The sequence below is a fragment of the Ursus maritimus genome, unplaced genomic scaffold, assembly GCF_017311325.1.
Source record: "Ursus maritimus isolate PB19 unplaced genomic scaffold, ASM1731132v1 scaffold_1, whole genome shotgun sequence".
In the NCBI taxonomy this organism is placed as follows: Eukaryota; Metazoa; Chordata; class Mammalia; order Carnivora; family Ursidae; genus Ursus; species Ursus maritimus.
Window position 1 is genome coordinate 33,764,422 of NW_024423343.1, and position 12,822 is coordinate 33,777,243.

Here is a 12,822-nt window from a genome sequence, read left to right on the forward strand (position 1 = left end):
CAGGAATGGAAAAAGATATTCCATGCAAATGGAAAAAAAAAAAAAAAAAAAAAAAAAAAAAGCTGAGATAGCAACATTTATATCAGACAAAATAGATTTTAAAACAGACTAATAGGAGACAAAGAAGGGCATTACATAATGATAAGGGATCAATGCAAAAAGAGAATATAACAATTATAAATATCTATACACCCAATATCAGAGCATCTAAATATATAAAGCAAATATTAACAGACATAAAGGAAAAACTTGACAGTAATACCATTATAGGAGGGAACTTTAACACCCACTTATCAATGGATAAATCATCTAGGCAGAAAATCCATAAACAGTGTCTTTGAACGACACATTAGTCCAGATGGGCCTAACAGATATACATAGAACATTCGATCCAAAAAAAAAAAAAAAAAAAAAAAAAAAAACCAGAATACACCTTCTTTTCAAGTGTACATGGAAGCTTCTCCAGGATAAATCACATTAAGCCACAAAACATGTCTCAGTAAAAAAAAATTTTAAGATTTTATTTATTTGACAGAGAGAGCAAGAGAGCACAAACAGGGGGAGCAGTAGAAGGAGAGGGAGAAGCAGGCTCCCCACTGAGCAGGGAGCCTGTTGTGGGGCTCAATCCCAGGACCCTGGGATCATGACCTGAGCCGGAGGCAGACGCTTAACCATCTTAGCCACCCAGGGACCCCGAAGTCTCAATAAATTTAAGAAGAATGAAATCGTATCATGCAGCTTTTCTGACCACAGGCATGAAACTAGAAATTAATCAAAGAAAGAAACGGGAAGAAACCACAAACACGTGAGAGTTAAACCAATGGGTCAACAAAGAAATTGAAGAAGAAATAAAAAAATACAGAGACACAAATGGAAATGAAAACACAATGGTCCAAAATCTGAGACAGAGCAAAAGCAGCTCTAAGGAAAATTTACAGTGATACAGGCCTATCTCAAGAAACAAGAAACATCTGAAGTAAATAATCTAACCTTACACTTAAACTAGAAAAAGAACAAAGCCCAAGCTCAGTAGAAGGAAGTAGAAGGAATAAAAGATCAGAGCAGAAATAAACGAAAAAGATTAAAAAAAAAAACAAAAAACCCAAGCAATAGAAAAGATCAACAAAACCAAGAGTAGTTTCTTTGAAAAGATAAACAAACTTGATAAACCTCTGGCCAGACTCAAGAAAAACAGAGAGGATCCAAATTTTAAAAATCAGAAATGAAAAAGAAAAACTGACACAACAGAAATACAAAAGGTGAGAGACTACTTTGAAAAATTACATGCCAACAAACTGAACAACCTAGAAGAAATGGATAAACTCCTGGAAATACACAATCTTCCAAAACTGAAACAGGAATAAATAGAAAATCTGAACAGACTGATTACTAGTAACGAAATTGAATTGATAATCAAAAAACTCCCAACAAGTCTAGATGAATTTACAGGTGAATTCTATCAAACACTTAAAGAAGAGTTAATACCTATTCTCCTCAAACTATTCCAAAAAATAGAAGAGGAAGGAAATCTGCCAAATACATTCTACAAGGCCAGCATTACCTCAATTCCAAAACCAAAGACACTTCCAAACTACAGGCCGATATCCCCAGTGAACATAGATGCAAAAATCCTCAACAAAATATTAGCCAACCACATTCAACAATACATTCACCACGATCAAGTAGCATTTATTCCAAGGATGCAAGGATGCTTCCATAGTCATAAAATCAATGTAATACACCACATTAACAAAGTGAAGGATAAAAATCATATGATCATCTCAATAGGTACAGAAAAGGCTTTGGACAAAATTCAACATCTGTTTAACAAAGTGGGTTTAGAGGAAACATTCCTCAACATAATAAAGGCCAAATATGAAAACCCCACAGGTAACATCATACTCAAAGGAGAAAAACAGAGCCTTTCCTCTAAGATCAAGAATAAAACAAGAATGCCCACTCTAGCCACTGTAAGACGTAGTCACAGCAATCAAACAAGAAATAAAAGATATCCAAACTGATAAGGAAGAAATAAAACTCTATTTGTAGATAACAAAATAGTATACATAAAGAACCCCAAGACTCCCCCAAAAAAACATTAAAAGTAATAAATGAATTCAATAATGTTGCAAAGTACAAAATTAATATACAAAAATCTGTTACATTTCTATCACTAATAATGAAGTAGCAGAAAGAGAAATTAAGGAAACAATTCCATTTACAATTGCACCAGAAAGAATAAAATAGGAATAAACTTAACCGAAGAGGTCAAAGTCCTGTACCCGAAAACTATAAAACACTGACAGAAGAAACTGTAGATAGATGACACAAAAGGAAAGATATTCCATATCATGGATTTGAAGAATATTGTTAAAATATCCATACTACTGAAAGCAATCTACAGATTCAATGCAATCCCTTTCAAAATACCAACAGCATTTTTCATGAAACTAGAACAAATAATACTCAAATTTGTATGGAATCATCAAAGACTCTGACTAGCCAAAGCAATTCTGCGAAAGAACAAAGCTGGAGTCATCATACTTTCCGATTTGAAGATATACCACAAAGGTTTAATAATCAAAACAGTATGGCACTGGCACAAAAATAGACACGTAGACAATGGAACAGAATAGAGCCCAGAAATAAACCCACATTTATATATGGTCAATTAATCTTCAACAAAGGAGGCAAGAATATGCAATGGGAAGAAGTCTGTTCAACAAATGATGCTGGGAAAACTGGACAGCTACATGCAAAAGAATGAAACTGGATCCCTATCTACACCATACACAAGAATAAACTCAAGATGGATTAAAAACCTGTGAGACCTGAAACCATAAAACTCCTAAGAGAAAACACAGGCAGTAATTTCTCTTACATTGGCCTTAACAATACTTTTCTAGATAGGTCTCCTGAGGCAAGGTAAACAAAAGCAAAAATACACTATTGGGACTACACCAAAATAAAAATCTTTTGCACAGAGACACCTGGGTGGCTCAGCTGGTTAAGCATTTGCCTTTGGCTCAAGGCATGATCCTGGAGTCCCGGATCAAGGCCCACACTGGGGGAGTCTGCCTCTCCCTCTGCCCCTCAGCCCGTTTGTGCTTGCTCTCTTGCTCTCACTCTCTCTCAAAAAAATAAAATCTTAATTAAAAAACAAAACAAAACAAAACTTTTGCTCAGCAAAAGTTGAAATGAACAAAATGAAAAGGCAATTTACCGAAAGGGAATAGTTATCTGCAAAGATAAATCAATAACAGGTTAATGTCCAAAATATGTAAAGATCTTATACAACTCAACACTAAAAAAAAAAAACACACCAAATAATCCTATTTAAATGGGCAGAAAACCTGAACTAACATTTTTTCAAGGACATACAGATGGCCAACAGACACGTGAAGAGATACCCAACATCACTCATCATCAGAGAAACGCAAATCAAAACCACAATGAGGTATCATTCACACCTGTCAGAAAAGATGGAATCAGAAAGACAAGAAGTAACAAGTGTTGGTGAGCATGGGAGAAAAAGGAACCCTCATGTACTGTTGGTGGGAATGAAACTGGCACAGCCACTGTGGAAAAAAAGTATGGAGGTCCCTCACAAAATTAAAAACAGGAACACCATATGACCCAGTAATTCCACTATTGGGTATTTATGCAAAGAAAATAAAAACACTAACTTGAAAAGGTACATGCACCCCTATGTTTACTGCGGCATTATTTACAATAGCCAAGCTAAGGAAGCAACCCAAATGCTCATCAATAGATAAATGGGCAAAGAAGATGTGGTAAATATACATAATGAAACATTACTCTGCCACAAAAAAGGAGATCTTGCTATTTACAACAAAATGGAAGGACCTATAGGGTATTATGCTAAGTGAAATAAAAGTCAGACACAGAAAGACAAATACCATATGAGGAATCATATATGGAATCTAAAAAAAAACCAAAAGAAACAAAAAGCAGGAGACCCATAAATACAGAGAACAAATGGGGAAGGGGGAGTGGGCAAAATATATGAAGGGGAGTAGGAGACACTTCCAGTTATAGAATGAATGTCATGGGGACAAAAGGTACAGCACAGGGACTATAGGTAATGGTATTGTAATAGTATTGTATGGTGACAGACTGGTAGCCACACTTAGCACAGCATAATCTAGACTTGAATAATTATGTTGTACACCTGAAACTAATATAACATTGTACGTCAAGTATACATCAATTAAAAAATAAATAAAACAGGGGCACCTGGGCGGCACACCTGGTTAAGTGTCCAACTCTTGGTTTCAACTCAGGTCGTGATCTTAGGGTCATGAGATCAAGCCCCACATCGGGCTCTGTGCTCAGTGCAGAGTCTGCTTGGGATTGTCTCTCCCTCTCCATCTCCCCTTTCCCACCCCACCCCACACACACCCATAGCATGCACACGCACTCTCTCTTTCTCTCAAATAAATAAATCTTTAAAAAATTAAATCAATCAATAAGACAAAAATTTTAAGTCCGAAAGAAAAAAAATCAAAAAAGCAACTTTGGAGTTGCATCAGAAGTCAAATCCCATCTCTGCCATCCATATTCTTTGGAAAATAACTCCCATGAGTTGTTTGTGGACTAAGTTACCTATTTGTCTGAACCTCGATTTTATGACCTATAATAGGAATAATAATACCTTCCACATAACTAACAGCTAGCATGTACTATACTTAATGCATGCCAGTCACTGTGCTCTGTCACATGAATTACACTAAATTGATGAGTAAGGCTTTATTATTATTACTGCAGTTTTTAAAGATGAGACTACCAAGACACAGAGGTGTTCACTGACTTGTCAAAGCCATGCAGTGAACAGGGCTTATAAATTAGAACCCAAAGCATTCAGAATCCACACTCATAACAACTCTGCTCCACTCACTGCCTTTGCAGTGGGAACTCACATACTTAGGACATTCCGTACACTGCTAGACTCACTGCAGGAGTCCAACAAATGTTCTGCTCACTTCCTTTGCTCCCAAAAATAATGGGAAAAGCCAAAAGACAAGACAGTGGCTACAAGACTCAAAGTGCAGTGGATCACTTCGCACCTCACTATAAAATATCACCAGTATTGTAAAATATAATATTCACATTGTTAATTGGAGCAATAATTTCCAGCTCTCTTCTTGACCCATGGTTAAGACTGCATTTCACGCCATGACTTGCACTGGCTATGTGATTAATTCTGGACAATGAGCTGAACAGAAAATGTTTCACTTCCAGAATATTTAACTGATGGTTTAAGACCTTGCAAAACTCTCCCTCTAAAACAGAAATCAGTCTACGGTGAGGAGACTTCTCCTGCTGACTTGAAATGAACACCAAATATGACAAGAGACATAAATCTTGTTTGAGCCAATAAAATGTATACCACAGCATAACCTAGCCCACCCTGACCGATGAAATAAAACCGTCATCTCCCATGAACTAACATGTTTCCTGTCACTTATATTAATATAACCAAGAGCTTCAACTTTCTCCCAAACACTACATAATACTACATTAATAGATACCCCAAATAAACAGTACATATTTACCTAAGGTCCTTCCTACCCCAAGAGCAAGGCGAACATGAGATAGTTTAAGGTGACTTTTGATTCGCTCAATCATGGTTGCCAAGGAAACAGATTCATCCAGTGTGCATAACCGTCCCATTCCAGTATGCAGAAGCAGAGGCTGAGGAGAAACAGAAGTTAGAAAAACTGTCCATCTTTGTCCTAGAAAACAAACCGCAAAAGATGAGAATAAAACATGCACACTGTGAGCTTACTATAGCCAGCACCAGGCTCAGATGCAAACCCGACAAAAACATTCTCTGACTTCTACGAGCTCAGTCTTCTGGAATGGCAAATGTTTAGATAACTAATCACAACAAAAGTGTTCAAATACAAGAGAGGTGCCATTTTATGGGAGCACAAAGAAATGACAAAATAAATGAGCTGGAACTTGGGGTGGGGGTACTTGGGAGGAAGTGGAATCAAAGGTTTTTTTGTTTTTTTTTTTTAAGATTTTATTTATTTGTCAGAGAGAGAGAGAACACAAGCAGGGGGAGCAGCAGGCAAAGGGAGAAGCAGGGTTCCTGCTGAGCAAGGAGCCCAATGCGGGACCCAATCTCAGAACCGGGATCATGACCTGAGCTGAAGGCAGATGCTTAACCTACTGAGCCACCCAAGCATCTGGGAATCAAAGGTTTTGCAGAGACTTGGGTCTCCCAGACCAGAAAAAAGGTAAAAAAGGAGTGATGTTAAATGCAGTGTGGTAGGAAAGGGATAGGGTGAAATGGGGAAAGGCAGGAGCTCAGGTGGACGAGCAGACACTCTAGCCGGTGTGCAGAGCAAGAGCAGGGCACAGAAGCCATGGCCCGTCATGAAGGGCCTTGTACACTGTGCCAGAAGGCATGGACTGTCTCTTTTAGGTCCCCACTAGGGAGACTGCCCATCTCCCAGGTGATGAAAGATGAGAGTTTCAGCTACTATGATGGCGAAGAAACAGTTTAGATTTGGGGACAGAATCAGCAGGGCTGATTTATGAGAGGCAAGGCAGAGTTGTGGAAACTTGGAAAATAAGGTAAATGATGATGCCACCAATGCAACAGAAAAATATTTAAAGGGGTGATGTAGGAGTGCCTGGGTGGGTCCTTCAGGTAAGTATCCAACTCCTGATTTCGGCTTAGGTCATAATCTCAGGGTGCAGCCTGCTTAAGATTCTCTCTCTCAGGTGCCTGGGTGGCTCAGTCAGGTAACCGTCTACCTTCGGCTCAGGTCATGATCCCAGGGTCCTGGGATCGAGTCCCACATAGGGCTCCCTGCTGGGAGGGGAGCCTGCTTCTCCCTCTGCCGCTGTCTCCCCTGAATAAATAAATAAAATCTTAAAAAAAAAGATTCTCTCTCTCTCTCCCCTCCTCTGCCCCCCTCAACCCCTGCTCTCACGGGTGTGCATGCTCTCTCTAAAAAACAAATAAATAAAAATAAAGGGGTGATATAAGGGATAAGGTCAGTATCTGTATATACTGAAGTACTTGTGCGATCCATTAAGAGGAAAATGTCCAGAGGGTCCCTGGAAATACGGGTTTGTTTTTTAACTTTTTACCTTAAGAAAACATTCTGAGCCAGAAAATCAAGATATAGGAATCATTATACAAATAGTGGTCAGGTTAAAGGAGCAAGTAAAATGGTCCAAGCAGAGGGTATAAAAGAGACGAAACCCGTAATCTGTAACTGAGCCTCTAACCCTAAAAAGTACTGCTATGTAATACTGGGTATCAACTACACTTCAGTAAAAAACAATCTTTAGGGGCGCCTGGTGGCTCAGTGGGTTAAGCGTCTGCCTTCAGCTCAAGTCATGATCCTGGAGTCCCGGGATCCAGCCCTGCATCCAGCTCCCTGCTCAGTGGAGAGTCTGCTTCTTCCTCTGCCCCTCACCCTGCTCGTGCTCTCTCTCTCTCGTTCTAACTAAATAAATTTTTTAAAAAATCATTATTATTTTATTTTTTTTGAGAGAGAGCACACATGTGAGCTTGGGGGAGGGGGAGTCTTGAGCAGGATCCACACCTAGTGCAGAGCCCCACCTCATGACCCTGAGATCATGACCAGAACCAAAATCAAGAGTCGGAACTTAATGGACTGAGCCATCCAGGCACCCCGAAACCAGAACTGTTTTTTTTTTTAAGTGCTGCACTGCTATGACCTGAATGTGTCTGCCCCCACACAAATTCATATGTTGAAATCCTAACCCCCAAAAGGTGATGGTATTAGGAGGTGGAGCCCTTGGCAGGGGTACTTAAGTCATGATTGGGGAACCCGCATGACTGGGATTCTCTTATAAAATAGGCTCCAAGAAAGATCCCTAGTCTTTCCCTTTATGTGAGGACACAGAAAGAAGGCACCATTGATGAACCCAGAAGTGGGCCCTCACCAGATACCACTCCAAATCTGTTGGTACCATTATCTTGGACTTCCCAGGCTCCAGAACGTGAGAAATAAATTTCTGTTGTTCATAAGCTGTCCAGTCTGGGGTATTTTGTCATAGCAGCTCAAATGTGTTATAGCAGTCCGAATGGACTAAAACATCTACCAACAATTTTCCACTCCTGGAATGTGTCCCTTTCTCAATATATTTTTCAGGGTATTTTATGCACTCGACACCACCTTGTGCTTCTTTAAGTAGCAGTTAAACAGCCTGTCGATCTAAAAATTTACAAATGAATCTGTCAAACAAAAATGTACAGGAATATATTTTTATTACCTTCTCCAGTGACAGAATTTCGGTCTTCTGATAGAACTGTCTGCTCTGGGAAAGAAAATTCACCACCTGTATTAAAGCCTCCTGACTACAATTCAGACTAATTCGTGTTTGTTCTTCATCATCAGTCCTATTTAAAATAAAAAAAAAAAAATCACTTGCTCCTGTAGAATGTAAGTGAAATGCATTTTATTTTTCATAAAGATTTTATTTATTTGAGAGAAAGAGTGCAAGTACGTGCTCGAAAGAGAAGGGGCAGGGGGGAGGGAGAGAGAGAATCCCAAGCAGACTTTGTGCTGTGCTTGGACCTCGCTGCCACAGGGTCAATCTCATAACCCTAAGATGGCGACCTGAGCTGAAACTAAGAGTCAGATGCTTGATCAGACACTTAACCAACTGAGCCACCCAGTTGCCCTGTGAAACGTATTTAAAACAATCCAGTTTACAACCTCCTGTAATGACATGAAATTTAGGATTCAATCCCAAGCCAAACTATTTTCTAGAATAATACTTCTCAAACTTCAACATGCATCAAAATCTCCTTGTAGACTTTTTTTTTTTTTTTTTTTAAGATTTATTTGAGAGAGAGAGCATGAGCAGGAGGGGCAGAAGGAGAGGGAGAGAGAATCTCAAGCAGTCTCTGTGTTCAGTGCAGATCCCAACACAGAGCTTGATCTCATCACCCTGAGATCATGACCTGAGTGGAAACCAAGAATCAGATGCTTAACCCACTGCGCAACCCAGCACCACAAAATCTCCTTTTAGACTTATGAAAACACAGATTGCTGAGCTCTACCCCCGGAGTTTCAGATTCAGTAGGTCTAGGTGAGGGTCTGAGAATTAACCTAATAAGTTCCAGGTGATGTTGATATTGCTGACCCAGGGACCTCACTTTGAAACCACTGTTATAGAACCTTTTTTTCCTTTTTTAATTTATTTATTTGACAGAGAGCGAGCACAGAGCAGGGGAAGCAGCAGAGGGAGAGAGAGAAGCACACTCTCTGCTGAGCAGGATGCCCGATGCAGGGCTCCATCCTAGGACCCTGGAATCATGACCTGAGCCAAAGGCAGGTGCTTAACCTACTGAGATACCCAGGGGCCCTGTTATAGAACTATTCTTAATCCCGGGTGTGCATCAGCAATCTGCTAGCTTCTTAAAATGATAGCCGCTGGACTCTTCTATAGATCCAGTGAAACGGAACTTCTAGGAATGGGACTAGGGCAAACTGAATTTTTTTAAGGCCCTACAGAAGTTAACTTTCAAATATCACTGAATACAAGAATCTCTGGGACAGATTTTGCAGGCAAACCCCATTCTAATTACATAGATCTAGAATGAAAAGCCAAAAATCTGCACTTTTCATAAGCATCCCATTAACAATGATGTAGGGGATCCTTGAGTCACCCTCTGAAGAGCAATGCCCTAGAGCCTCTCCAAAAAGATTGGCATCAGGAAAGTTTTGTATTTAACCATAAACTCTAAATATAACCATAGAATTCTAGAACTAAAAGACACCTTAAAAGAATCTGAAAGAGTAGTAGTCAACACTGGTATCATCCGTGGAGCTTTGAAAAGAAAGAGGAAAAACGGCCTGGACCCCAATTTAAAGGTAAAACACAGATATTACCTGTAATAGGGAAAAACTAAAACCAAATGTGCATCAGTTGGGGGGGAAAAAAAGCTCATCAGTTAGGAAGACGAACACTTAAAGAAACCCAGTGCATCTAAAACAAGAAACACTACGCAGCAGGTAAAGAGATCTTCTATAACTATATGGGATCATCTCTAAAACACCCTGGTAAGTAAAAAAGGCAAATGCAGCATACCACTTAATTAAGGGGAAAAAAAGACCCCAAAAAACTATGCATTTCTTCATATGCCTGTGTATGTATGGGAAGATACCCACTTCTCTGAAAACAGGGAAAAGGTGATTTGCATTGAAGATACTGGAATTGAGTAAAATGAAAAAGAAGGACTTCTGTATTGTTTGAAATTTTCATGCTTTATTTGTACCATTTTCTTTTAATTTCAGTACTTGCACATTACTTCAATATGGTAAAAGACTGCCATGACTGGAATATATAAAGTCCTATAATTTCTCTTGAGATTCTTTAAATTCCTCAACACTATTAGAAACATTTTCAATTTAATTATAAGGTGTCTACTGTTAAAAACCTCTCATAAGGGGCACCTGGGTGGCTCAGTCACGTAAGCATCTGCCTTTGGCTCAGATCATGATGTCATGGTCCTGGGATTGAGCCCCACGTTGGGCTCCCTCTCAGCGAGGAGTCTGCTTGCCTCCCACTCCCTCTGCAACTCCCCCTGCTTATGTGTGCATGCACAGTCTCTCAAACAAATAAAATCTTAAAAAACAAAACAAAACCACTCATGAAAGAATCACTTTTTGTGATAGCCTGATATAAAATTCCATTTTATTAAAATCATTATATTTATCTTTGTTTTTTAAACAATTATTAAGTTCCAGCTTTGTATAACTTGTCTTTTAACATGTTTCAAAAGGCATTAGGATAAATTAACTTCAAAGGAAATCTTCTATGAGGCACCATTTTGGTATCTCTGCCCTAAATAAATGATTGGCCTTGTAAAATGTACCTGAATGGTTTGTCTTTTTCCCTTTAAAGTCCTTGGGAGGACTCGGAGAAAGGGGGACCCTCTTGCACTGTTGTTGGGAATGCAAACTGGGTGCAGACACTCTGGAAAATAGTATGGAGGTTCCTCAAAAACTTAAAAATGGAGCTACTCTACAACCCAGCAGCTGCACTAGGTATTTATCCAAAGGATACACAGTGATTGGAAGGGGCACATGTACCCCAATGTTTGCAGCAGCTATGTCCACAATAGCCAAAATACAGAAAGAGCCCAGATGTCCATCGACAGATAAATGGATAAAGAAAACATGGTATATATTTATACAATGGAATATTACTCAGCCATCAAAAACAATGAAATCTTGCCACTTACAACCATGTGGATGGAACCAGAGTATTATGCTTATTGAAATAAGTCAGAGAAAGACAAACACCATATGATTTCACTCATATGTGGAATTTAAGAAACAAAACAGCTCAACATAGGGGAAGGGAAGGAAATATAAAATAAGATGAAAACAGAGAGGGAGGGAAAGCATAAGAGACTCTTAACTCTAGGAAACAAACTGAGGGTTGCTGGAGGGGAGTGGGTAGGCGGATGGGCATTAAGGAGGGCACTTGATGTAATAAGCACTGGCGTTATATAAAACTGATGGATCACTAAATTCTACCCCTGAAACTAGTAATACTGTATGTTAACTAAACTGAATTTAAATTAAAAAATAAATTTTATTTATTTTTAAAGATTTTATTTATTTGAGAGAGAGCACAAGCAGGGTGACAGGAGAGGGAGAAGCAGGCTCCCCCCTAAGCAGAGAGCCCAATGTGGGGCTTGATCCTGAGACCCTGGAATCATGACTTGAGCCGAAGGCAGATGCTTAACCAAATGAGCCACCCAGGTACCCAAAAAATAAATAAAAATTTAAAAAGTCCTTGGGAATCTCTGATTTGCTGGAAACTAAAAGTAAACCCATGTAATCAGTGTTATCAGTGGGGTTTATCTATTCTCAAGTAAAAACCTTTCAACATTATCAGGAGGATTAGAAATATAAGTAAAAGGTGTAGCATAGTCCCTCCCACATAGAAAATAGTCAATAAGTGTTACTTGTCATTTTTATTGTTTCGAAAAGACCCCATGGAACACCCACATGGAAATGAGAAGTATACAGCCTTAGAAACCCACTCTGGGGGAAAACAATTTGTTTCAGACCTAAATACCAGGGTTATAGAAATTGTAAGGAAGATTTATAAATATAGATTTATAAGGAAGATCCATAAATACACACAAAAAAGGAGAAAAATATATCGTACCTAGTAGAAAAAGAAGTGACAGAAACATCTGCAATTTCTTTCACTGCAGAAATGACTTTGTCCGGGTCTTCGGTGCAGTTAACACTGAATTCTACTCTGTGCGTCCCCACCGTGGGGTACTTGGGAGCTTTGGAAGGATGTATGGGCCTGGAGGTGCAAACGCCTAGGGAAAAAAATGGTGTTTTTTTTTTTTTTTAATTAAAAAGATAAACTATTATGGCGAAAATTTTAAGGAAATGAGTTTTTAAAGATCAATTCTCAGATACTTATGTAATAAACACACACACATATCCCTCACATATACACCTAAATCCCCGTAATCTAGGGATTTAGTAAATCCCTGAAAATCAAATTTTCAGAATTATTTTCCAGAAGACTCTTAAATATCACAAAAACTTGACTCATGAATTCTTAGAGGATATACAGAATTGTGACTGCTTCCTAAATTTGTTCATGTAAACCATCATTCAGGTTGCAAATGCTCATAACCTACTTGACCACATTAATCCAGATATGTCATCATAAAAGCTACAGCCCCAAATGAGTAAACTAAAATAACTTACTAAAAATAAAGCTAAAACACACAGGCTGAATTCCTTCATTGTACTGGGCATGAGTAAG

General features: G+C 38.9%; 1 protein-coding gene across 8 annotated transcripts in view; it reads right to left on the minus strand.

Moving 5' to 3' along the window:
- The window catches only part of NIF3L1 (NGG1 interacting factor 3 like 1), a 49,666-nt gene that overhangs the window by 34,552 nt on the left and 2,292 nt on the right, over positions 1-12,822 (minus strand). For all 8 annotated transcript variants that reach the window (XR_567605.2, XR_005837856.1, XM_040642154.1 and 5 more), the window contains 3 exons: positions 12,202-12,364; positions 8,284-8,410; positions 5,577-5,715 (listed from right to left, as the gene is read on the minus strand). Coding sequence is in view for 6 of the 8 variants with exons in the window: in XM_040642154.1 (XP_040498088.1) it covers positions 5,577-5,715; positions 8,284-8,410; positions 12,202-12,364 (429 nt within the window). In the remaining 2 variants the exon portion in view is untranslated. The remainder of the gene's footprint in view (positions 1-5,576; positions 5,716-8,283; positions 8,411-12,201; positions 12,365-12,822) is intronic.